The sequence below is a fragment of the Pleurodeles waltl genome, chromosome 1_2, assembly GCF_031143425.1.
Source record: "Pleurodeles waltl isolate 20211129_DDA chromosome 1_2, aPleWal1.hap1.20221129, whole genome shotgun sequence".
Taxonomy (NCBI): Eukaryota; Metazoa; Chordata; class Amphibia; order Caudata; family Salamandridae; genus Pleurodeles; species Pleurodeles waltl.
This window is the reverse complement of record NC_090437.1, coordinates 1,033,522,522-1,033,549,555: the sequence shown is the minus strand read 5'-3', so window position 1 is coordinate 1,033,549,555 and position 27,034 is coordinate 1,033,522,522. Positions and strand designations below refer to the sequence as shown.

The 27,034-nt window shown below is 42.5% G+C and overlaps 1 protein-coding gene across 1 annotated transcript in view; it reads left to right on the top strand.

Moving 5' to 3' along the window:
• The first annotated feature begins 1,027 nt into the window (after window positions 1-1,027).
• The window catches only part of NWD2 (NACHT and WD repeat domain containing 2), a 647,771-nt gene continuing 621,764 nt past the window's right edge, over window positions 1,028-27,034 (top strand). Inside the window, exon 1 of the mRNA XM_069202124.1 lies at window positions 1,028-2,444. Within this exon, the coding sequence (XP_069058225.1) occupies window positions 2,294-2,444 (151 nt within the window). The 5' untranslated portion in view covers window positions 1,028-2,293. The remainder of the gene's footprint in view (window positions 2,445-27,034) is intronic.

Here is a 27,034-nt window from a genome sequence, read left to right as displayed (position 1 = left end):
AGAATGAAACTTGAACTGTTTACGTGGGAGTCAGTGAGACGAACGCACTGCCAGTGTGCGTCGCTAATTTGCCCACACGGATGTTAGGATAGAAGTGACAGGCACGCACAAAGGGATTCCGTACTGACACAAAGTGTGAACAGGCTCCTGTTCCCAAACAAGACATCTTGTGTCTAATTGGAGCCGTCTGTTGGAAGACGCTCGTCTCAGCTGTAGCAAAATGTGATGCTCTTCAAAGGGACTGAGCGCCCTCCTGTTATAGCTGAGTGGGGCGTTTGCAAGCCGGCCTGTCTGTGTGCGACTGTACCAGGTCGCAGTGGGGAGATGTCACTTGGGTGGAAATAGGGTGGAACCTCACTCTGTGAGCATAGGTCCAAGTTCTTCAGAGATCGTTCGAGTACAAAACAACGGAGAGTTTAGCTCAGGCTCCAATGAGCTGGAAAGCATGCCTCTATTAACGGGGCTGACGACTCACTCAAAAATAAAAAGTAGTACTTTATTCATGTCACCTTTCCACTTGAAAACGCAATCCGATATGGTATGCATTGCATGTATAACCAAGAGAAAAGGCCATTTAGATTGTTGCTGGGACATAACACGTCAGTATGTATGTCTGACCCTTGCGCATTTGGTAAAGAAAACCGGCCAAACCCTACTGTGCATGTGGAGAAACAATTCTTCGCTGAGCTTAAGGATCCCCAGTGACATTTGGGGGTCTAGTAAACGGCTCTGGCTCTATTGGCACATCAGACACTATGCTGCAAGAGCCTTCTAGAGGTGGCGGCTGCTGCCCCTTGAAAGAGTCTAAAGGGTGGTTAGGATGGGATGTTTATTCATCTTGCCTGCACCGCACAGCGCCGCGACTCACTGAGGGAATTAGTGGCCCGATTGAGCACATGACGCGCCCAGTGCAGCGAGTGAGGCACCGCCCAGGGGGCTCTACTGAGCAGCGCGCCGGGCTGGGATTGCTCTCTACCCAGAGCTCCTTCGGGCCCTGCGCGCATCCCCCCTGCGGCCAGACTGGAGAGCTGCCTGCCCTGGGATGGACGCAGGACCAGCGTGCAGTGTAGTGGGAGGCGCATCTTGACAGGCTGGCTGGAGGGCGTTCTGCCTGGGCGCAGCCGAGCTGAGCGCTCATCCCGTGCGTGTGCACTGATTTCCCCGCTGTGCCTCTGGTGGTGGGAGCGGATACCGCCTGAGAGGTGGTTCGGCTGGCAGCAGGACGTATCTCATCCCTGGCACTGGAAACAGAGAGTGCCCTGGCAGAGAGAGACCCGCTCCTCTGTGTCAAACCCGCTCTGCTGGACAGATTTCCAGACTGCAGGGGCAGCAGTCTCCATGCGACCCTTTCTGCCTTTGAAGTGTCACACAAGAAGCCTCCGGCTGCTGGGGCTCATAGGGGGTCTCCAGCTGTTCCTCCCGCCCCCTCAGAGTCCCTGCTCAGTCTGAGCCCCGCAAACAGCGTGAACCATCTGCCCCAACTCTCGAAGGCGTGTCGAGCAAGTGGGCAAGGAGCTGCTTTAAAAAGCCGCGGAGCTACTGCTCGTCCTGGAATGCGAAGAGACAGGTTCATCTCTGTGATAAAGCTAACGCCCTCCAGCAGACTCTGGCCAGAGCAGAGGACCCGTGCACTCACTGAAGTCTGGTACATGTAGCATACAAGGATCTGCATTTAACATAGTGACAAAAGGCAAAGCGCACCTGCCACGCGACGCCGTTGTGATACCGCAGGGTGGGAATTGCGCAGGACAGCATCTCCTAAACTGGGGGCAGTTTCCTGGCGCCAGATCAGTTTTTACCTCGCACCATTCCTGTATTTTTAAGCATGTTGATTTTTAAAGAGAGATACAAACCTCAAATAAAACAGCCGTCATCTTCACTTGGTGTGGCAAGGAGCGCTGTCTGAAGCGCATAGAAGCCAATTACGATATAATGTGCAGCTAGAGGAGTGTACTATCTGAGTAACGCGAATTATTTAAACAGTACCCTGATGTGAGGGTTGTAAGCCGACTGAGTATGGTGTGAAGCTGAACGGGCTGACTGCAAGAGTCCGGTGCCGCTAGGAACCGCTGCGGTCATTTACCAGCTTCCGAACTGCAGCCTAGCGGGAGCCACACTGAGGAGAACCGGGGCAGAGCCGGGGGGACACGCCGGGAGCGCTCCATGGCCGCGTCGCCCGGCGGCAGCGCGGTCCCCAGGGGCGCCGGAGGAGGGGGGTCCTTCTGAGCTCTCCAGAGCCGGGTCCACGCCGCTGCGGAGAGCAGGACGAAAGCTCCCATCCGCGCCGGGAAGGATGTGGCCCTCCGCGCCTGGCACCCGGCTGCCCGGGATCAGGGATTCTGCGCTCCGGCGGGCAGCCTTTTCTGGGAACCTGGCGGCACTGCCCGCTCACCAGGTGCCCACAGGCCGGAGTGTGCGGGTCTTCATCAGCGCCAACCCCGAAGGTGAGTGAGGGCTAGGGGAAGAGGACACTGTGGGGTCAATCAGGGGAGATGGGTCCTCGTGGCTACACTGCAGTCTGTGAATTAGAGGTACGGCATTTAATCTTTGCTCCCCCCGTTCTACAGGCGTGTGATCAGGGGCATCTCGCTGTTCCTGTGCCTCAGTTCAAATATCAACCAACCTCGGGTGCACTTCAAGCCTTTCAGTTCACTACATGCGTTCAGTAAAGCCAATCTCCCGATGTTTTCCAGAGTTGGGCAGGGTCTTTCTTCCCCCTCTTCCCACAGGTACATTTGAAACAGGCATCGACGGCTTGCCACCTGTCAGCCCAGGCCCAGCCTGCAGCTAAGGCAGCTTTCCCACTATTTCTGGCAGCTTTCCTTCCAGTGTTATGTACTGTGCGTGTCTGTGCCGAGGTTACCACTTGACACTTCTTTCTGGTACTTTTCTCTCCATTAGCGGCTCAATAGATTGCCACATCATAGGAGTGATCTAGAAATCGAGGTGGGGCTGACTTAAGCTGGGTCCAATGTCGCCATGCAGCGACAGCTCTCACAGGGTGACTGATGCAAGAAGAAATGTAACTTCCTACTGCTGCTCCCACCTATGGATTTCCTGCAGTTTCTTGCGTCTATTGCAGGAGCCCCTTCCCGATGTACTCCTCTGGGTTGCGATTTTACTCAGTCCTTTTTTAAGCTGTCCGCTCCTTTGATTTGCATTTGATTCTGCAGGCCCAGCGTGGGGGTTTGGTCATCTAACGGGCAGTTGCTGCTGCAGTCCCTGCCTGGCTTTCTGATGTGAGTTGATCGTGGTGCTGCAATGCCAGTTTCATCCTATTCCTTGCCCTTTTTGCTGTAGTCGCTAGTTGGTTGTGCCTCAGTGGTGGCGGCTTGTTTTATCCTGCAAACTGCACTGATTGCTAAAGTCCCTTTCTGGTTTTATTTGTATTTTTCACTTGCTGTTTCAGTCCTTTCTTTGAGTTTTGTTGTTATTTATACTTACTGCAGCAGTACCAGTTTCTTCCTGTGACTTGCACTGCCTGCCTAATTTGTGATGTGTTTTAAATGTGTTTCTACAGTGGCAGTTTCTCCCTGTAACTTGCACTTAGTACAGCAGTCCCTGCCCGGTTTGTGATCTGTTTTGAATTTGTTTTTACAGTGGCAGTTTCTCCCTGTGACTTGCACTAAGTTCAGCAGCACCGGCCTGGTTTGCTGATGTGATTTGAACTTGCCGCTGTTGTACCAGTTATTTCCCCATCACCGGCTACAGCTGCTACAGCCCCTGCCTGGTCGTTGATGTGAGGTGAACTTGTAGTTTCACTGCCAGTATCTCCTTGTGCCCTGCACCCCCTGCTCGGAGCTTCTCTGAATGATTTGTGGGGGCCGCCAGGGTCGCTGTCTGCGGTGCTTCTGTGGTCTGCACATGCAGTTGCCGTTCGCGCCTGTCATTTTCTGCCCTCCGTGTTCTCGTTATGTGCACGTGCTGCTGCAGTCTCCTCCTGATTTTCTATTGTAATTTTCAGATGCTGCAAACCTAATTTCCTCGGCGATTTGAACTTGCTGCTGCAGTACCCCGTTAAGGCGATCGCGTGAATCTCCCTTGCTACCGCAGTCCTGGCTAGTTTGAGCCTGTGATTTACACATGCTGTTGCGGCACCCCCGCGAGGTGCCCCTTGGATTTACTGTTGTGGCAGCAGTTCCTGCTTGAAGTGCTCATGTGCTATGGAGTTTGCACATAATGCTGCAGTCACTGTCTGGTTTGCTCCTGTGAGTGGCACTTGTCGCTTCAGTCTCTACTTGGTATGAGCTTGTGATTTTTTGTAGACATCTTGCTGATTTGCTTCTGAGATTTACGCATGCGCCTTAAGTTCCTTGCGTATTTGCTCCTGTAAAGTACGCATGCCCCTGCAGTCCCTTCTTAGATCTCTCCTGTGACTTACACATTGTGCTTTCCCTGTGTGCTATACTGCTATGCCTTACACACTGAATGCAGTCCCTGTGTGGTTTGCTTCTGTGATTTACCCATGCAACAGTCCCTGTGTGGTTTGCTCCTGTGACTTTCACATGCAGCAGCAGGCCCCGTGCGGCCTGCTCTTGTGAATTACACAATGCTCAAGTCCCTGCGAGTTTGTTCCACTGGTTTACACATGCAGCAGTAGTCTCTGTGAGGATTTCTCCTGTGATTTACACATGTAGCACACAGAAGACCAAGTGTGGTTTGCCCCTGTGAGCTACAAACACGACTGCACCCGCTGTGTGCTTTGCTCTGTGGTTTGCTCACACTCGCAGACCCTGCGAGTTTACTCCCCTGGTTTACAAATGCTGCCGCTGTCGTGCCTGACATGATATCTTGTCTCTTGGATTTCCGTCCCCGCGGGGCCCATATGATTTGGCATTGGTCCCCAGGCTGTTGCATATTTGTGCAGGCTCGAGCTACGGCCCTGCCTGTTTGCATGGGATGCCAATCGATGCCAGGCCAGCCATGCGGGTAATGTGCTCATCCCTTGCCCGCCGAGGAACCGCCTGCCTGCTGGTTCCTGTTAAGAACATATCTGAACTCAGCAGTGGGCATCAACTCATCTCGTGGGTGTGAGCTCACAGCGGTCTCGTCCAGCTGCTGCCCCCAGAGGACGGTGGGAGGGGCACCGCATGGACGTAACGGTAGCAGATGGCTCCATGTCACCAAAGACACAGTACTTTTCTTTTTACAAATCATCGATCACAGGTGTGGTAGTTTTCGCACATCAACTGAAGTGTACCAGGGCTACAACTTCCAGAATGCATTAATCTGTTAAACCAAAAACTCTGGACTGGAGTTTTGCATTCTTGGTGACGTGGAGTCATCAGGTATCCTCCGAGCTAGCAAGGCTGTTGGTGCTGATATAGGTTCGTACTGCTGAGGAAGTGTAAGGTTCGTAGAGCTAATGGCTACTCCATCCTACAGTGTTAAAACAATCCCCTCAATAGCTTTGTAAAAGGAGTCTTTGCAAGAGGGAGTGGGAGGATTTTTCTTCAACCCTAAAGGGAACGGAGGAGTTAACACTGTGGACATTCAGGGCATTCCAGATGCTGGAACTAAATGTTTAACTATCACCCAGGCCAGGATTAATATTATGCAAGTATTTCAACAAAGCTTATGGTCCCTCTTGTACTGGTTATTTGGATTTGATATACCCTGGGCTTAAACTAACGCTGTACGTAAAATACAGACTGGGTGTCCTGCCGACCAGGGACTACTTAATCGGTACACTCAGGCTTCCGGGTGGACTTGAGCACTGTCGCTTCGGAGGAATAGACACGACAACCTAACCCATCTTATCTTGTTTTGCAAAAAATATGACTCGGACGGCGGCGGTAGCTCCTCCATTTCTTAAGGTCCTCTGGGTAAAAATGTGTCAAAGCAGCACTGGCGGTCTGTGCTAGGCCAGGTGATATGAATGTGCACAACTCTATAGCATCATATGTATGGTCCGCATAGCCCTGTCTGAGAGAGCTGCCAATTAAACCCGACCTTGTCCCTTCACGAGAATGCCTCGAGTCTGCAGGGCTGTACTTACAAGCTGAATGATTCTGCCAGATAAACCCGTGGCACTGCTTCCTGTCTGAGCAGTTCTATATATATTTCGCCGCGAGCAGTACTATGCATCAATGACTACATTCTCATTTCTCTAAAGTTATTTATGTTCATGCACTTTGGCACAATTTGGGCCTGTATTGGTAAACTGGTTAGGTGTATACTATGAACTGAATAAGGTACTTGGGGCTATATGTACGAAAGCTTTTTCCCATAGACACAGAATGGGTAAAATCCTTTCGTACATCTGGCCCTTAATGCAGTGTGCTGTCACGGCATCCAGTTGACCATATTGTACATGTATGCTAACCAAATTCTGTTTGTATTAGCAAACTAGAAGATTGTATTATCATGACCGATTTTTGCTGAAACTTTACTTGTTGACTATACTGCACGTTTTTATGATGCACTTTTCAATTCTTAATGTTTTGTTCTTTACTATTTTTCTTCTTACTGCTTTTAATTACTGTAAGTCTAACAGTTGAAACAATAAATAAATAAATGGAATTACATTGATAATTGTTTGGGAAAAAAAGTGTCTAGTTTTTCAGAAGCAGCACATGTATTCTTCCTGTCTCATCTAGTTCGGTAGAGAGTTTCATAGTATAGAGGCAGCCACAGCTCTACTAAGATTTAACTTTTCCACTTTCAAGGTAGAGGGATGATTTGCTCATCTGCTTTTTCACCACTAGAGATGTGCAGCAGGGAGTGAAGGTAGTATGGGTGACCTATTTTTAAGGCTTCCGTGTCAAACATGCAAGTTTAAATTAAATCCCCATGTTTTGTGGGAGTCAGGGGAGGTTTATATAGTGATAGTATTGTAGATGGATGTTGGTGCTAAAGACGTATGGCAGTGTTCGGACTTGACATAAATGACTAACGCATGCTAACAAAGTCCTTCTGTGCTGAAGGTGGGTGGTGGAAATGAAGCTTAGTTGTCTTGATGGGAGGTAGCCTTGGGTATAAAGGAAGATGAGAGTGAAGTGGTATCTAATGCCAAAGAAGGACTATGAAGCTCAATCTGGCCGCTCAGGCTGTGGCTCAGAATCAGTGGTGCTGGTCAGTGGTGGTGGGAATTTGGGGATAAATAAAGGAAACGAATTAATGCTGCAACTAAGGTAGGTCTTAATTTCTGATAAAGAATTGTTTGCACTTGGCAGGATAGCAGTGCCATAGCTGAATGATATTAATGATTGGTACTGGAAGGTTTCTAACGCAGCGCTGTGGTTTGTGTGGCTGCATTTGTTGGTGGTAATCATGGCACTGATTCAGGGTAGCTGGATGTTATTTCTACATTTTCTCTGCTGGTAATAATGAAAAAGAGATGTGGTGCGGTAGGAGTGCAGTGTTGAGGAAGAATATTGTTAACTGTACCTCAGAAGGAGGTACTTGTGAGTGTGCTGAATAGAATGAGTAGTGGTGGTTAGGAAGCGAAGGCTGTGGCTAGAGCGCAGTGCAGAGACCTGGCATTAGTGCTAAGGTAACATTTTGTTTGAAGCAGTCGATTAAGAATCGTCTTTTTCTTCCTGACAAGTTTCTTTCTCTCCTTGGGTCGGTTCTCTGACATATTATTGTGGTAAAATATTGTTCTCAAAAATATCGTGTAAAAAATATTGTTAACCACAACATCTCATTCTTATACATATAATGCAAATGACAGAAATATCGACTCAAAAATATTGTAGAAGATAATATCATCCAAAACAGCTAAAATTATACTTTCTTAATATATATACAATTATGTAATGAATTTAGAATGTTAAACTATATAAAATTAAGTCATGCAAATTAATTTATATATATATATATATATGTATGTATATATATATATATATATATATATATATATATATATATATATAAATCAACCAATCAGTCATTAGCTTGATTACACTTTGTTTTGCACACTTTTATATTGCACAAATGGGCACAAAGGAACAATGAAGTACAATTTCTAAAAACAGAAAGTAGTCTAGAAAAAGAAAAAAAAAATACAAAAGGGTTATAACCATATGGTAGTAGCAATGTAAGAAGTATCCAGTGAGCAAGGTCTAAGGGGACCAAAATGCGTTTTGCCATTCCACTGCCGCAATGCGAATAAAAAGGAACTTTACTCCTGATGTGCAAGTGCGACTCAACTCAATCTGTTTGCAACAGTAACAGGTCTACAAGATAGGAACACCACCAAAGCAAGAGCTCCACAGAGCCTGACACAGGATGGGGGGCTTGTGGGGGGGGTGGATGTGGGTGTGTATGTGTGTGTTTGTGTAAAACACACAAGAGAGAACTCTGGGTAGTTCCCAAATTTAGGTGGAGAGCAGCTCTAGTAAGGAGCACTGTAAAACACCAGCGACATTTTAGATTTGCTCACCTCAAATGTCTGTTTATCTAGCAAAGTTTTTAAGCATAGGATCAGCACAGTGCTATCCATGCCGAGCTAGATAGGGACAAAGTCTTTCACCATTTGTGCAGCAAAATCTTTAAGCATAGGATTGACTCAGACTACCCAGAGTTCTCTCTTGTGTTTTGCATAATTTATGCGTCACTCTAACCCTGAAAGGGACTTGTTTTGATATATATATAAACAAACACACCAGTTCCACAATCCTAACGGCCTCATCCACGATTCGTAGCTGATGGAAAAAATGTGTGCAGGTCCTGTTTCAAAATGCTAAGAAGTCCTTCAGCGTTATATTGGAAAACAAATCCACACACAACGTGTTAGCGTCTGCAAGCAATTTATTCAGCTACATGTTACAACCCACAAGGGATCTTCTTCATCACAACTTTGTTTAAAAATTGTGCCCAAATCACCACAGAAATATACTTAAGTCAAACAAACATAGAAAAATACGTTTTCCTTTTCATTTTTTCTTTTTGTCTTTTTCACAATATCCATGATTCACATAAATTCTAAATTATAGGTAATAAAATGTATTGTTTTAAATTCAACACTCATTACAAAAATGTTTTTTTAGAACGTCATCTAATTACAAAAACTAATAATAATAATAAGAGGATTTAATAGTAGTCACATAAATAGAAACTTCTGGTAAATGCACACTCAAGATCTAACCCTTTGCTTATTATTCAAATGTATGCAGAGAAATATATATTTGGAACAAAGGTATATAAATCACATATACAAGATATAGCAAACATAAAACAGAAATAACATAGTTAAATTCACAGTGATCAAAGTGGATCAAGTGGCCCCTTTCAGAAAAAAAATCTCTTCCATATCTAAATCCATTATTCTTATACTTTCATAAATGTATCCGTCTTCTATATTGGAGACCACATCTACCTTTAAAACCCTAAGTATATCACCTATTGAAAAAGAAAAACGAAATTGTATAAGTAAACAGAACCCACACAAGTTCTTGTTAAACATTGTAGATTCAGATAAAACACCAAAAGTATTTTATATCTACGTTTCAGATTGTTGAATGGGAAGGGGAGTACCAAAGAAGAGGGAAAAAGAGAAGAAGGAGAAAAGGTTCCTAACCCTAGGGAAACTCCAGCCAAGTTAATAGTATCACATCGTCCAATGTGTACATAACGTTCTACATTCTCATTTAATCCTCCCAGAGATTTGCTACCAAGTAATATGATATATTCTGATTCCTTGATTCTGAGCCTCCTTTCTCTGTCTCAACCACATACATTCTTCTCAATCCTATCAATACCAAAAAACATCATAAGATAAGCATCCTGGTTATGTACTTTAACCCAATGCCTGGAAACAGGGTAAGATATATCAACATTTTCGATTTCCTTGTAATTTTCAAGAACTCTCCTTTTGACCGAGCAAATGGTACCTCCCACATATTGATGCCCACAAGCACATTACAGAACCATATACTCAGGTGATGAATTTGTTGATCCTCATGGTCTTACCCATAGAAGCATTATATATTTTAATGTTCTTACTCCTCTTGCATGCCTTGCACCTCCCACATTTATAAAAGCCTTTCTGATCTTGTATGCAATCTGTCTTCGAATGCCACTATGTACCAAAATATCTTGCAAAGATCTAGATTTGCGATAAGTAACCTGAGGAAAAGGAGTCACTGTTTTACCAATCACTGGGTTCTGTTTAACCAAATGCCAGTCCTTAGCCACCATGCTCTTAATAGCCACTCTCTCACTATTAAAGGTTATAATCAATTTGATCGCATCCTGTTCTTCACCATTTGTTCTTCCTCTGGTGGTTAAAAGAGCTTCCCTCGTAATGTTGGACACTTTCATTCTTGCTGTTCTAAGGATTTTCATCAGATAGCCCCTTGCCCTAAATCTACAATTCGATTACCCTTCTTCCTCCTTGTAAGCCTGGTGGGTGACTGCCTGCATGAAGAATGCTGTTTCCCACAGTTCTCTTACCATGTAACTTTGTAGGCACCTCACCCCCATAACCTTTACTGTTACAGCAAGAACATCCATTTGGGTGGGGTGGACCTTGCATGTAAATGCCAAGTTTAAAGTCATCTGGAAAATGCACCCCGAGAATTCTTCCAGCTCCTGGCTTGATCCCTCCCAGATGACAAAAAGGTCATCAATATATCTTGTCCAAAGTGTAATGTGTCTAGTCCATTTTTCATTGTCCTGCCCACAAACATGAGCGGCCTCCCACCAGCCCATAAAGATCCCAGCATCTTTGAGACAAAGCAACTCCCCTTTGCTGTGCCGACTAGCTGATGGCACCATACATTATTATTCAGACAGAATTTTAACATTTCCAATAACATCATGAAGTGATCATATTTGCATATTGGCCGATCTCGGAAAAAAATATCTGTATGCCTTGCTCCCTAGTTCATGCCCAATACAGGAATGTAATGATACCAAGATCCATGGTAACATGTAAATAATGTGATTCCCAAGGAATATTATCTACGTTGGTAAAGTCAGTGCTACCCCTACAATAAGATGGTAAAGCTAAAAAATATGCCAGGAGGAAAAAATCAAGATAAATGGAAGTGTGTTCGGGGAGGCTGTTATTGCCAGAGATAATCGATCTCCCCCATGGGTTTTCCTTATCCTTATGCACCTTAGGTAACATATGAAAAGAAGGAGCAGTTGGTTTCTTAACAAAAATAAATTGAAATTGATATTGATACTGATGGAGGAATATCAATTTCATTTGAAGAAATAAAACACATCTTAAGAAAAGTAAAAATAAATTTACTTATGATAACATTCACCTGTCGAATTGCAAAAAATGACAACATTGTAAAGTTATTAACACGTATTTATTTGAATTATTAATTAAAAAAATAAAATTTAAAAAGAAAAATTATTTCACAGAAAAAGTAAGAAATCTCCTATTATATTAATTATTTATTTTACTTGAACTCTTAATTAAATGCTAGGTACAACATTGAAATTATACATAATTAATAATTTACATATAAATACCCATTAATATACAAAAATATACATAAGATACAAAGAATAACAGCATCTAAAAAACATGCGTAAAAAGCATAAAAATGAAGATACACACTAAAGGGAATAAAACACTACAAAAATTACAGACTTATAAAATCAAGTAATTTATTTACTTAATATTCAATCAAATATTAAATTAACATAAAAAAATTAATGATAAATTCAAATACATTTTATTTTAATTAATGTCCCACCATATTTCCCTACAAACCTAACAACCCACTACTAGAATATAACTTACTATAACTAATAATACAATTTAAACATACATTAAAATTAACAAAATAATCCAAATAAATAGTTTACATATTTAATAATCAATTGAATAATTGATTTAAAAAAAAAAAGAATTTAGCATAATTCACATAATTTAAATTAATTATAATTTAATCAACTTCTCGCCCTATTCCCCTACAAAGCCGCCGCTACACTATAAATTACTAATCAAGTATAAAAAATCAATTACTCAAACACAAAAAAATTACAAACTATATTTAAAAAAATTATACTGACAACACTAACATCTAAAAATGAATATATTAACTAAAACATATGAAATTATTCAAAAAATTATATTTTTGTAACTATATTATAGCAACTGGCACTTCTTACAAACAATTATTTTCTTGCCAACAATATTATATCCCACAATATTTTGGTAGTAACAATATTTTTCTACAATATTTATGTCTCACAATATTTCAAATTCAATATTGTTTCTACACACCGTTTTCTTTCATACTTGTTTCTTTTGACCCTCAATGTCTTTCCTCTGCAGATGACATCTTTGCCTCTTTATCTTCTTTCTGTCTCCCAACCCTTGTTGTCGCTGCTTACCATGCCTCCGTCTCCACACCCTACGCTGAGAGTTTCAACCTCGATGATGCACTGCCACACGAGTGCTTCCATAGAGGTTGGTCCACTGTCTTACAAAGATATTGGGGGCACACGGAAAGGCAGTAGTGGGAAGTAGGGCATTAATTCACTTGTTTCCAGTGCATGGGCAGGCTCTCAGTGGTAAAATCAAACCAGGGTGGTTGGTGATTCAGTGACACGTTGGTGTGGCTGAGTAACACAGATAGTATTGTATCACAGTGGCACATTTAGGAAACTGAGGTAAGACAGTAGGAATTTGCATACTGAGACTAGGTAGACCATGATGCTAGTGATGGTGATAGCACTGGCATGGGATGTAAACTTAGAAAATCAAGGCAGGTATGTTGAGGGGCACGGTGATTTGCACGAGGGATTTTGCAGAATCAGACATCAATGACACAGTCTACATGGCAACACTTGGAAAGTGCTGTAGAAGCTTCTATTCTGAGCACTAGCCTGAGGCTAGAACTCATACACCCTTTAATCCCTGTTTATGATTTGCAAAGAAAGGGATAATTGAAGAAAGCGTCCTAATTTGGATTCCTGGCAAGAAATTGGATGTTTCTCAACTCTTAGACAAAGTTGGATTTACTTGGATTGCATTGACTTAAAAGTCTCACACTAATTCGGATTCAGATTTCAAAGAGGCAAAGTTCAATGCTTCCTTCTCCATATAAGACACACATTTCTGTTTTGTTCCTTTTTGGCATACTAAATGCTAATTTTATTCTTATTCATTAAAATAGAAGCTGTGTTTCTCCTGTAGGTGCAGATTCACAAACTTAAAAGTAAGTTTCGGAATCGCTGGTTTATGTGTTTGAGTATTGTAAACTTGCTAATTTTTGCTATGGCAGAGAGAGGGCATTCCGACTGTGTTGACAGGGAGGCCACTGCACTGCCCACGACATGGGCATTGGTAGTGCAGGGGCCCCGTGTGGTCCCTTCTCTGCCTTTCTGCTGATCCTTTCATGGAGGTGTCCCCCCCATGAAAAGATTGGTGGAAAGGCAGGTCATGATCAGCATGGTGGTGCCAGCATCAGCACTTCTGTGACTGACCACAGCTTTCCGTACCAGCACAACCGTGGGATCTTAGATCTTGGCAGTTGCTGTGGTGTTGAAGTGATCCAAATGCCATCCTCGAAATCTGGCTGCTGGACCACCGAGGATGTGGCAGTCAGACTGTCACTGTGGGAACATCAGTCCCAGGACCTCTGTACTCATAATCAGGCCCATAGTCTTGACTCAGCTCTTTATATCTCTACAGACAGTTGCAATTGTATTTCTGACAGGCTTTATATATTTTCACTGATTCGGATAAACATTCCTTTTGCCTTCTTCCTACTTTGTGCTCCCTGGCCAGTGGCTGGTGGTTGTGGTCTGCACAAGAATTTCCCGACACATAGTTTGCCTTTTGTTTCAGAGGTTGTTTTTTCATTGTGTGCTTTGTTTCTAAAGCAAGTGAGCTTCCTTCATTGTGAAACTTATATATGTAAGTTGCTTTATATTATGTTATATGTTTTTGTAAAGCGAAAGTGCACTTTTTTGGATCCTATCTCACTAACATTTTACCGATCGATCGTAAAGAGCCACATTTTCCGTGCTTTCTGATCCTGAAAATGTTTAGCTTATATCAGATAAAAAGAGGAATTTTGTGCAGTAACTCAGCTACCAGTACCCTGAATACTCGACCACCTGCTTTGTTTGCTATAGTTTTTAAAATAGTGAACTAATTTCTTTTTGTGATGCCAAGACGAGGCTTGGTGTGTATCTTGGTTGGCCAAAAAGGTAGTCCCTATATGGGAGAAAACCCTGTAGCCAGGGATCTTCAACTTTTTCTGTAATATGGGTTACGTATCTGCAAAAAGAATCATCCTAAGTTACTAATATTTTTTAGTGTTGTAATAATGACTACATCAGACAGGATTCTATTAGTGACCACACCATGCACGATTACCTGTAGTGATCACGCTCAGTGAATCTAGTAGGTTTGCCAGTGGGGTTGCAAGCAGTAACGTAAAAAGGGTTTGCCAATTTTAGATTGCATTTACATGGATAATACATAACAGCCATAGCTGGAATACCCCTGGCCCAAACTAAGAATATCAATAACAGTTCCCCCAATGGCAGATAATTTATCATTCATGTATCAGCTTTAAAGATAGTTTGTAAATCCAACCATTTTTCTTAAAACATCAGCTTATGAGTTTTGAAGACACACATATTTTTGTTATCTTGAATGCATACTTTTCAATTGTGGTATGCATTTGTTGTTGGAAATTGGGTTACTGCTTGAGGGTGGTGACAACCTGTTCAAGCAACAATCACAATCTATGCCAGGGTGAAATACACAAACAAACCTCAAATTAACCTGTGCTTAACCCTCTGTTAGCTTGGCACAAAAGCAGTCAGGCTTAAGTTAGAGGCAATGTGTAAAGTATTACAGCAGCACTTCCAACAGGAATAAAGTAAAAACAACACCAGAAAAATCCCACACCAATTCAGAAAGAGAGTAACATTTAATAAATTATTTGACACTAAAACAACAAAAATACAATTAGTCAAACAAGAGATATGCCATTTTGAAGATTTCAGGTAAGTACAGAGCCTAAAAGCACAACGCGCCGCTCACAGCCATTTGGTTGGGCGAGACAGAGTGAAAGTCACAAGTTTAAGCTGATTGCGATGGGGTGCAGGTTAGTCCCAATGAAAGAGTTGCTTCAAAGTCCAGCATTAAGAGTTCCATTCACTGTGGAAGGGGCCGCGAGGAGCAAGGAGAGCATTGTGGATGGTCGTTAACATAGCGCGGAGAGCAGGCCGGTCATCACTGTAGAGTGGAGATCCTGTCATTCGTTGAGGACAGCTGTTGCTCAAGCTTCACATTGGTGGTCAACATGAGCTGTCGATGCTTTAGTGCAAATTGCAGATATAGTGCTGCCGGCAATGTTGGCAGTTTCTGTGGCACAAAGAGTTGGGTTCACTGGAACTTCATACTGGTGAGAGGCAGGTTCCTAGCTCGAATGGACCTGCTGCCAAAGATCCTAAAACTTTAGAATATCTCTTTTTCTTTGGAGAGGAGCTCAAGTGAGGCCACACCAATGGCCCAGGACCTGAAGGGTATCTCTGGGGGGTCAGGAAGTCACTCCAGCAGAGGCCAGCATGACTCAGGCATGTCCAGGCAGCAGATCAGCTGGGCAGTTGCAGGAATACATCCCAGTATCTAAAAACAAGGAGGTCGGTTAGCAGTCCTTTGGAGTTACTTTAGCCTGGGATGATGGCTGCAGATTCAATCTTTCTTCTCAGCAAGCCAAGCAACAGTGCAGCAGAGCAACAGGGCAGGAGAGTGTCAGTTTCCCTGGCAAAGCTGCACAGCATTTCTTTGTCTGTAGTATGCACAGGTCCAGGAGTGTTCTGAAGAGTTGGGTCTGATGGTCCACTATTTATTCCTAGTGCCTTCTTTGAAGTAGGAAAAGTTTCTATAGAATTCCTTTTTAAGTTATTGAAGTTTCCTGATCCCCTGCCCTGGCTCCAATCTGGCTGCAAGAACAATGCAGTGACGAAAAGTCCTTTGTGTGAAGGCAGGGTACAGCCCATTTAGTTTCAGGTGGAGCTCTTCCCTGCTTTGCCCTCTAATCCTGCCAGTGGTTGTACCATCCAGGCACACCTCATCCTTTTATTGTGTGGCTGTCTGGGTGGAATAAACAAAGTCTAACTGCCAAGTACACCTAGTCTTGTGACCCAGAAACAGGCTGCAGGCACCGAATAGTTGGGGCAGGAAAATGGGAACTTTCTAGATGATTTGTATTTACAATTTCTCAGACAGCAAACTCGACATTCCTACTTGCTTCTAATTGAAAGCTAGCACTTACATTCAAAGAGCCCTGTGTTATCCTATGGGAGAGGTAGGTTTTGCAGTAGGGAAAAATAAATGTAAGAGTTTGTCCCTACCAAGATATGTAAAGCTTAAAAGTACATGGCCAACTTTTTAAATACACTACACCCTGCCCTTCGGCTGTCCAGGGCCTTCCATAGGTGTGAAATACTTATTAAAAAGGAAGGATTAGGTCTGGCAAAAAGTTGAGTTTACCAGGTGAAATGCCAGTTTAATTTGCACACACAGGCTGCATTTTCATGCCTAAAACATGTTTAGAGGGATTCTTAGGTGGGCGACACAATGAGTGCTGCAGGTCCACTGTCACTATTTAATTTACAGGCCCTTGGTACATGCAGTACAACTTTACCAGGCCCTTTCAGTAAATTAACTGATCCAATTGGTTGTTGGTCAGGTTTGCCATGTTTAAATGAGAGCGCACAAGCACTTTAGCACTAGTTAGTAGTGGTAATGTGCGTAGAGTCCTAAAAACGAACAAAAATGGGTTCAGAAAACAGGAGCATGATGGCCAAAAGTCTGGGGAAAACTATGCAGAAAGGGCCATGTCCAGCATATGTGAATTCAGCCAAGGAAAAGTTTATAATTTTGTAGGATGGGCTGCCACAGGAGAGCTACTTACAGGTAGCTGGAGAGCTATCAGTAGCTCATGAGCTACTAATTGGAGAAGCCTGCTGTAGTCAATGCAAGTTTATTTGAACATAATTATTTTATGTACTGGTAACAGAATTGATTCAGAAAGGATAAAACACTATAAATTTTTTGCAAGTTGAAAGTTAGTCTTACAGTGGCATTTGTAATCAAATGTAAATTATTCATGTCATTCTCAGGAAGGCCAAGATATATTGATATGCAGAAGTCAATTTGAGAGTGAATGAAAGTGTTGACAGTGCAAACTAATTGAGAAAAAGTGAGTATTGGAAAAAATGTTTCAGAGTGTGAAGAAGGAAGAGGCATGAACTAAACATTGAAACAACATATGTAGAGAAATCTACACTAGTGATAAACTCAATCCTAAGTTTCTGCATGTGTTTAGCTATACTGGGGGCATCTCTAATTGAAGGGGGCAGGATCATGAATCTGAGGAATTGATTTTATATACTGTTACCAGAATTTCCATTTTAGCTGAATCAAGTTTTAAAAAGTCCCTTCCCATCCAGCACCCCACTCTCTCGAATGCAGCCATAAATCCTGAGTTATCTGATCGGATTCTGAGGTTGACCACAATCTGAGTGTCATGAGCATACATGCAAGTGATTACTTAGCAGTCAGGTGCATAGGTAAAGGCCGAAGGTAAAGATGAAAAAGTTACGTAAATTAGAGCAACTTAAGGGGAACTTCCAATCCATGTTCTTCTAACCTTAACTGTAGGAATGTAGTTGCATAAATTGGACTCAGCTGGAAATAAGGTGGTAACCAATATAATGCCTGGTCTCTTATACCAATCTCAAACAATCTGCAAATAAATATAGTATGTTATGCTATTCTGCTTCTTTCCATGCACGTGTTAGGAAATTATCTGGAAAAGCACTTTGCAACTGAACTCCATCACATGACATCAGAGATCTCTTTGCCCCTCAGTTCTTAAAAAAACCCTCACCAGAATCTGGCATGCTATTCTTCCCTAATCAGACTATGCAGTTCCTATTGGAGCAGGAACACTCTGATTTGTATATAGTCGGATCTTATCTAGATTGACATAGTAGCCAAAAATGAAGGACTTCGAATTAGTTTCAGCCAAAGGCAATTAATGGGCCACATAAAACATTCAAACCATCACTTTTTTGCTTTTTATAAGTCTGCCCTTTCCGGCATAGGAGTGCAATTTTTGTACTAATTAACCAATCAACTGTCCATGGTATCATTCATCCACCTTTCAGTAAGAAATCTGTAATGCGCGATCTTGGATGAAGGAGGTGTGGCTCCATTGATTCTTTTTGACCTGTCTTTGATCTTCTACACTGCGAACTGTCTCACTCTTCTGGATAGACCAGGGGTCATTGGAATCAATAGGATGTCATATAACTGGGTCAAACCTTTTCTATTTGATACACAACATGTGATGTCGTTGCCTCTTCACTTCTGTGCTTTCTAAAATGTTGTGCGGTTTCAGACAAGGATCGTCACTGTAAATCCATATGTGAAGCCACTGGCTAGTTTTGTCTTTGTGTTTATGTTCTTGTAAAGTGCTCTATCACCCTTACTACGATAAACCACCAAAGCCAGGAGTTCAACAGCCTTCTGAACTTCAGTAACATAAGTTCAGAATAGAACTAAAGAAGCAGCATATTCCATCTTGCTACAGCTGTGAACGAAAAAGCTGTATCACACATAGATTTTAGATGGGGTTTGTGGGTTGTGAGAAGGTAAGGATGTGCTAATCTTATTGCAAAAGAGGGGGTGCACAATCTAGAGAGAAAAAGGCTGTGTGAACAAGATAGAGCAATTTAAATAATACATAAAAAATATGCTCCTTCACCAGCAGCCAAAGTAGGCAAGCTAGAACAGGGGAAATATTTTCCCTACAGTTAATGGCGTTAGCCAGTCTGTTTGGATAATACTGAATCAACTGCAATCTAACAATCAAACAAGAGGGCAAACCCTGGTAATGAGTATTGCAGTAATCTAAGCAACAAGATGCAGGCATTCAGAATCTGAGGGGCATATTTATACTCCGTTTGCGCCGAATTTGCGTCGTTTTTTTCGACGCAAATTCGACGCAAAACGAACTCCATATTTATACTTTGGCGTTAGACGCGTCTAGCGCCAAAGTTCATGGAGTTAGCGTCATTATTTTGCGTGAACACCTTCCTTGCGTTAATGAGATGCAAGGTAGGCGTTCCCGTCTAAAAAAATGACTGCGATGCTATTGCGTCGTATTTATACTCCCGGGCAAAAATGACGCCCGGGAGTGGGCGGGTCTAAAAAACCCGCATTTGCGCCGGATTTTAGCGCCTGGGTCAGGGCAGGCGTTAAGGGACCTGTGGGCTCAGAATGAGCCCAGAGGTGCCCTCCCAAGCCCCCAGGGACACCCCCTGCCACCCTTGCCCACCCCAGGAGGACACCCAAGGATGGAGGGACCCACCCCAGGGAAGAGAAGGTAAGTTGTGGTAAGTATTTTTTTTAAAATGTTTGTGTGGCATAGGGGGGCCTGATTTGTGCCCCCCTACATGCCACTATGCCCAATGACCATGCCCAGGGGACAGAAGTCCCCAGGGCATGGCCATTGGGCAAGGGGGCATGACTCCTGTCTTTGCTAAGACAGGAGTCATTTCAATGGGGGATGGGCGTCGTAAAAAAATGGCGCAAATCGGGTTAAGACGTTTTTTTTGCCTCAGCCTGACTTGCCCCATTTTTAGACGCCCAAACGCCATTTTTCCCTACGCCGGCGCTGCCTGGTGTACGTGTTTTTTTTTCACGCACACCAGGCAGCGCCGGTCGGCTAACGCCGGCTAACGCCATTCAATAAATACGGCGCCCGCATGGCGCTTCAGAATGGCGTTAGCCGGCGCTAATTTTTTTGGTGCAAAACTGCGTTAGCGCAGTTTTGCGTCAAAAAGTATAAATATGGGCCTGAGTCTTTTTGGTTGGACTGCAAAGGGAAAGCACACACTTCGAGGTGCAGAGTTGGAATGACAAGATGTCACCACTTCTGACACCTGCTCTGCTAAAGTTAGCGCCGAGTACATGTTTTTTCTAAGATTTGTCATCATTTTCACTGGTAAGAGGCTGGATCCAGTGAGGAAGGTCAATATGAAAAATTTAGAAAGTCCGGGTTTTTTGTGAGCATAAATTTGCAGCCTTGCTTTCATTCAGTTTTAGAGCATTTTTGTTCATCCATTGCTGAAGCATTAGGAGGGATTCATGCAATTTGGTTGTTGCAATCAAAGGGTCACCTTCAAATATGATGATCATTTGAGCATCATCTATCTGTATTAAGTGGTTAAAAAAGGAATTGAATAAGGTGAGCCTAATCGTTAAAAAGAAGTGGGGATACGATGGAACCTTGAGGAATCTCGCAGTGACACGGTCTTTGAGGAATTGAAAGAGGCCCATGCCACCCAGAAAGATTGCTGGGATTGGTAGCTTGCATCCCAGAATAATGCCTAGGCAGTAATGCCCAGTTCAGAAAGCATGGTCAGAAGAACGCTGTGAATGACCATATCAAAGGCTGCTGCTAGATCTAATAGAAGTGGAAATGCCAGTATCAACAGCCTGTCACACACTGTGTAGCACTGAAACAATATTCGGTTCAGTGCCTTAGCCATCTCAGAAGCCCATATGAAATGGATGAAGTAATCTGTAGGTGGTTAATATATTTAGAAAGTTGTTGAAATACTGCCCTTTCCATTAAACTAATGAAGAATGGCAGTTACAAAATAGGTCTGTAACTTGATAAGTTGTAAGGATTCAGAGAAAGTTTCATCAAAAGGTGAAGTATATAGGTCTTTTTAAAAATATCCCTGACATATCCCGCTATTAAAGAGGAGTTACTGGTGACTTTTGCCCAGGTGGCATGAATCATGAGATATGCTTTATGCATGGCTACTGGGGATGGGTCCCACAGAGACCCCAAAGGTTTTGCTTGTGTCAACAACATGACAAATTGTTTGTTGTTTCAAGGTAAAAAAGCTGCTAAAGTAGGATGATCTAGACAAGGAACTATATAAACTGCGGGTAGTTGAGGAGAGACATCAAGGGACAGCTTGATACCCTCATTTTTGTTTATGAAGACATCTGCAATATAATAGCATTTGGAGTTTGAATTTATAGCCTCTTTCTGAGGAGATGGTTTCTAGATGCTCTTGATAACAGAGAAAATCGCTTTCTAGGGGTTGGTGTAATCTAAGGTTTCGCCGGAATAAAACACTGACTTAGTCTTCTGGATAGCTTGTTTGTAATTGTAATTCAGCTGTTTTCGTTCAGCATTGGTGCTGGAATTATAATACTGCTGCCAGTGGCATTCAGTCATAAGCAACGATAGTTTAAGAGCTTTGAACTCCAATCTGTGCCAGCCACTGTCTGAAAGCTTATTCTTAGTTATTCGTTTGGCTGAAGCTAAGATGTCTGTTGGCGACTGAAGCAGAGTACAGTATCGGTGCACTGGGGCAGATGTGGAGCACGCTACATTCAGATTACTTGAACTGAATGAGGGTATGGCATTTCATAAATCCTCATCTGACACCATTTTCCAGTATCTTGCAACAATGGTGGCAAAGGATTTAGCACATGAGGAATTAACGGTATGCCCCAATAGGTCTGTCAGCACAAAGAGTCTGAACAAATAATATTGAGCAAATGACCCAAGTTATGGGTAGAGTGAAAGGGACTGGGGAAAACATCCAAAAGTGTAAATAAGTCCAGATATTTCGTTGCTAGAGGGGTAAAAGTGAATATTTACATGTCCAAGGAGGATCAAATATGAGTTAAGACTAGTTGCTTCTGCAGGAGGTAATGCCAAAGGCTAATATGGATCTGCAGTAGAAGAAGATGGACAATAGGCTAAATTGCATGACCACAAAGTACCTGAGGAATTTTTCAAATTTAAAGTAAGCACTTCTAGTGCCGAACTACAATGTTAAAATGTTCTACACTGTTCCAGGTCTATTTGATTGTGATGGAAAGACCTCTACCTCTTTCACCTGAGTGGTGTGATTCATGAACTGAAAAAGCCTCATGTGTAATGTCTTTGTAGACATGCAGTGTAAAATCAGTAAATCATGTTTCCACAAAAGCCGGAAAATGTAGGTAAAAACTCACAATCATTTAAAAAAAAAAATATAGCATTCTGCACTGTAGAATAAGTGTTTATTAATAGACCGTATGCCTTCGAATTGTGACTATGAGGAAGATGCTGATTGGGAAAGGGAAGGAAAGTTTGTCATCTAGTAGGTCCAACTCTTTTAGGGTTTACAGCATTCTACAAGCTCATATGAAGTTGAAAAGAGATGAAGCAGGGGAGTATTTGTGATTGGTATTACATTGGAGACTTACTAAAAGAAGGCTAAACTCAGAAGCATGACTCGTCCAGTCATGGAAGGGTGCAAATGGGCTTGCCTTTGGTGTGCCACCATTGTGGATGAGCTGCGGATTCCATTATATATCTTCTTCACCACAGGCAAACTAGGCCGACAAATAAAATGGCATACAGGTTATGGCACGTTAAGAGAAATTTAAAATGATGGTGCCGGCTGAAACAGAGCTACCCATTTCTGTTCAGTTCACAACAATCTAAATTAAAAAAGTCCCCATGATCCTATCTGATCATATGATTTTACAAACCAAACTATTCTGAGCTCGGAAAAAATCCTAAAACACTGCAACTTGCTTTAAAAATGGTTTGTCGAGACTACCGGTGTCAGGTGTTCCCTCTAAATCTCTAAGGTTAAAAGTGATATATTGGTTTTGGTTGACCAAACTAATCTAAGGAACGCCTCTTTCTGACCTTCTAACCTGGGTTCTCCTTTCTTCTTCTGCCTCCAGTATTCACAGCCAGCTAGATATGTTCAGTAAAAAAAGTTTCCTTGGCACTTCAGGTAAATTAACTAAGGCTGCTTTCCCACTTTTTTTTCCCACCACAAATGTAACTCGTAAAAAGATTAATGGTGAGTGCAATGACCATCCCAAGACTAGAGTATGAGCAGTTCCTATCTGACCTTCCTGAAATATCTGATACACCCCCTTCAAGTGGTGCAGAACCTTTGCTCATTAGCTAGCACTGCCACTTCCTGTGAGTCAACAGTTGAATTTCTGCCAGGGGGTTAGTGTAGCTAGAAGAATAGCACTTGGAGTGGTGTGCCTAGTCCTTCATCCAAAAAGTGAATGTGATTCAGCTTTTTTGAAGCCAAATCGCTGTGTCCCACACAGGACACAGTTCCGTTTTTTCTTTCTAAATACTTAAAATATAGAATATTGTTAATTTGTTCAATACCTTCAACAACATACAAACTGATGATTCGGCATGGGTACACATGCAATATTTGAATATGATGCTTTTATCAATTCTTGAATTAATTACATATTGTACATATTTCTCGTTGACTAGTAGATGTAGTATTAATCGCAATACTCCGATGACCGCCGCGTCCGGATTATCTCGTATTCATATCACTTTATATTTCTGCCCATGCACAATGTTAATAAGATTGACAAAATAGAAGCATTGGCCCATTAGTATTATGCACAAACTAGCTGTAGGGCACACAACAATGAAATGATGGTAGTTCTGTAGATTGCATATATTCACACAGCAACACATAGCTTTGTATAAATGCAGTGCCTTGCTCTACTTGTACCAATGCTCACTGGAAAACCTGGGTTAAAACAAATTGTGTTTTAAGGAAATGTTTGAAAGAAAGATCCATCACAGTTGAATATCAAAGCTGGTTGAATTGATACATCTCAAGAAGTATGAAAACGGGTATTTAATATAGTACTTCCTCATATTTAGCGAATGCATGCTTTCGAATATCATTTATGGGCACGGTGATTAATATATTACGATTTGTAAAATATGAATTTCACCTCACAGAAGGGATAACAAGTCATTCTTTCTCTTAGCTTTTATTAAAAGTAAATTAAATGAGTTTACCAGACATAACATGTAAGCATGTCATAATTAAATCTCTCTGTTTATCCTTCATATTTTCTTTATTAAGGTGATAACTGTAGTTGAATCATCTCTATTTTGAGAATGTGTTACTTTTCAGACAAAAAAACTCAAAATACTTTACAACTGTGGGTCAGGTTGCAAGATATAAAACGACTATCATTTCTGACAGTGAAGAAAGAAGCACACATATAACTCTGAAATTAAGTCTCTTAGGTCTCAGTATTTCTCAGCAGATTTAGAAAGCGCAGATTATATTTTCTGTCCAATAGTCTCAGCATTTACACTTTATTGAATATTTACCCCATTTCTCTACGAATCTCTAGTGTAGATCCATAGCATTTGTATTTTGTGTATCCCAACACCATGGATGTTTTTATGAATAATTTCTTTCTAATTTAACCAATATTTTTTTATGATGTTAGTAATAATATTTTGTTCGACGTTTATTGCTCCATTGCACTCCAAGGCCCATATTTATACTTTTTGACGCTAAACTGCGCTAACGCAGTTTAGCGTCAAAAAATGTAGCGCCGTCTAACGCCATTCTGAAGCGCCATGCGGGCGCCGTATTTATGGAATGGCGTTAGCCGGCGCTAGCAGACCGGCGCTGCCTGGTGTGCGTGGAAAAAAACCACGTAGACCAGGCAGCGCCAGCGTAGGGGGAAAATGGCGTTAGGGCGTCTTAAAATGGGGCAAGTCAGGTTGAGGCAAAAAAATCGCCTCAACCCGATTTGCGCCATTATTTTCGACGCCCAGACGCCATTTAAATGACTCCTGTCTTAGTAAAGACAGGAGTCATGCCCCCTTGCCCAATGGCCATGCCCAGGGGACTTATGTCCCCTGGGCATGGTCATTGGGCATAGTGGCATGTAGGGGGGCACAAATAAGGCCCCCCTATGCCACCAAAAAAAATAAAAAAAATAAAAAATTATACTTACCTGAACTTACCTGAATGTCCCTGGGGTGGGTCCCTCCATCCTTGGGTGTCCTCCTGGGGTGGGCAGGGGTGGCAGGGGGGGTCCCTGGGGGCAGGGGAGGGCACCTGTGGGCTCATTTTGAGCCCACAGGCCCCTTAACGCCTACCCTGACCCAGGCGTTAAATAGTGGCGCAAATGCGGGGTTTTTTGACCCGCCAACTCCCGGGCGTGATTTTTGCCCGGGAGTATAAATACGACGCATTTGCGTCGCCGTCATTTTTTTAGACGGGAACGCCTTCCTTGCATCTCATTAACGCAAGGAAGGCGTTCACGCAAAAAAATGACGCTATTTGCCCATACTTTGGCGCTAGACGCATCTAACGCCAAAGTATAAATATGGCGTTCGTTTTGTGCCGAATTTGCGTCGAAAAAAACGACGCTAATTCGGCGCAAACGGAGTATAAATACGGGCCCAAATATCTAAATTGAATCTATGAATATATTTATTTAGTATTTTTACTTGGATTACTGTTCCTTCAACCTGCAATTTATCTGAATTTGAAATATCATACCCCGTATGTTCAATTTAAGATGTACCTTAGATGTACCCAGTCTGCTAGCTGCCTCAGTCGAAAAATGTATGATTATTAAAGCATGCAGATAACATGAAATGCAAGTGTATACCATGTATGGCTTAGCCGCAAAATCTGTGCACATTTCAATGCCATTTTAAAGCATTATTTTGAAATTCTTTTGAGATTTAACCCGTAGAAATGTGTGCCTGCTGATAACGTAGACCACTCCAATCATAAATTCATGCCATGCTTCTTGTCTTTCTAGAGCGTAGGGTATGCCAGTGGGATGACATCTTAGTGCAGAGTTCTGTCAAAGTTATATAGTTATGAGTAGCTATTCAAGTTCTTCTCTTCAGGAGATGCTCAAAGTAATTTTGAATATCACAGTTCATATATTTTAGTCATTTTTATAAAACTTGTAATGGCCTTCATAATGTGTTTTAAAAACATTGGGGTTTATTTTGAAAAACCAACAATACATATTGCAGGCATAGCTTTGATGTGCTGTTTGTGCATTAGCTACATTGATGTTTTTGCACAACTTTACATAATACAAAAAAGTGTTGATTACCTTCTCCCACAATCATGAGTTTAGTTGTTGTGGCATTGGTATTGATTATTTAAAACATAAATATTAACAACATTACCACTAAAATATTGCTCTTTTAATTCATACTGGCCAGGTTATTATTTTTGGATCTAACTCTGGTAACTAGGCACAAATATTGACTTTGAATTTAGACTAAGGGCCTAATTATGACATTGGAGGTGCCACCATGGGACTGCCAATGCCGTGGGGAGGATGACACCGCCCTGTCAGCGGCGTCCCCCCAGTCGTATTACAATGCTCCCGCTGGGCTGACTGGCAGGAACATCATATTACAATGTTCTCGCTGGTAAGCCCGGTGGGAACCTTGGTACAGTATTGGTCTCGGCTCCCCAAAGGGAGCCAAGGCCAATACCATAACACACAAGCACCCTCGGAATGCGCACATGGCAGATAGTGCGCATTCCTATGGTGCTGGGCGGGGGGGAGGGGGTCTGGCACTGGCTTTCCACCAGCCTTTTCATGTTGGGGTGACCGTCATGAAAAGGCTGGTGGAAAGCTGAGTTGTAATCAGCACGGTGGCACTGAGTTCAGCGCCGCCATGGCTTAGCACAACTCAGACCACTGTCTAACCATCAGGAACCACGTTCCTGATGGTGATGGCGGTCTTTAGGTGGTCACACCCTCCATGGTCATAATGCGGTGGTGGGACCGCCAGAACTGCGGCAGTCCACCGCCACCATGAGTATGGCAGTCTGAAGACCACACTCATAATGAGGCCCTTAGACTTTTAGCCTGACACTTTGATGGATAGATATTTATAAAGTACCTTATAAATTAGCACCGCTCGTCCATTAGGGGAATCTGCTCTTCATTTATTGTTGTGAGCCATCATCAGCCGGTGCCTATTCCATTCCTACAGGGTTTGCTTCCGTGATGGTAAGTCTGAACTAAGTAACACCCTCAACAATTAATACTGCTAATAACCTGAAAGGCAACAGCTTGTGACTTTCAGATTCTGAGAAGGTGATGAGTATGTCTCACAGAGGTATTTAGAAAAATATCTTCACAAAGGGTTCCTGAGGACAAGTACTTTGCAAGTGAATGCAATAAATATTTTCTTAATTTGTCAAACAGATTTGAAAAAGTATCCAA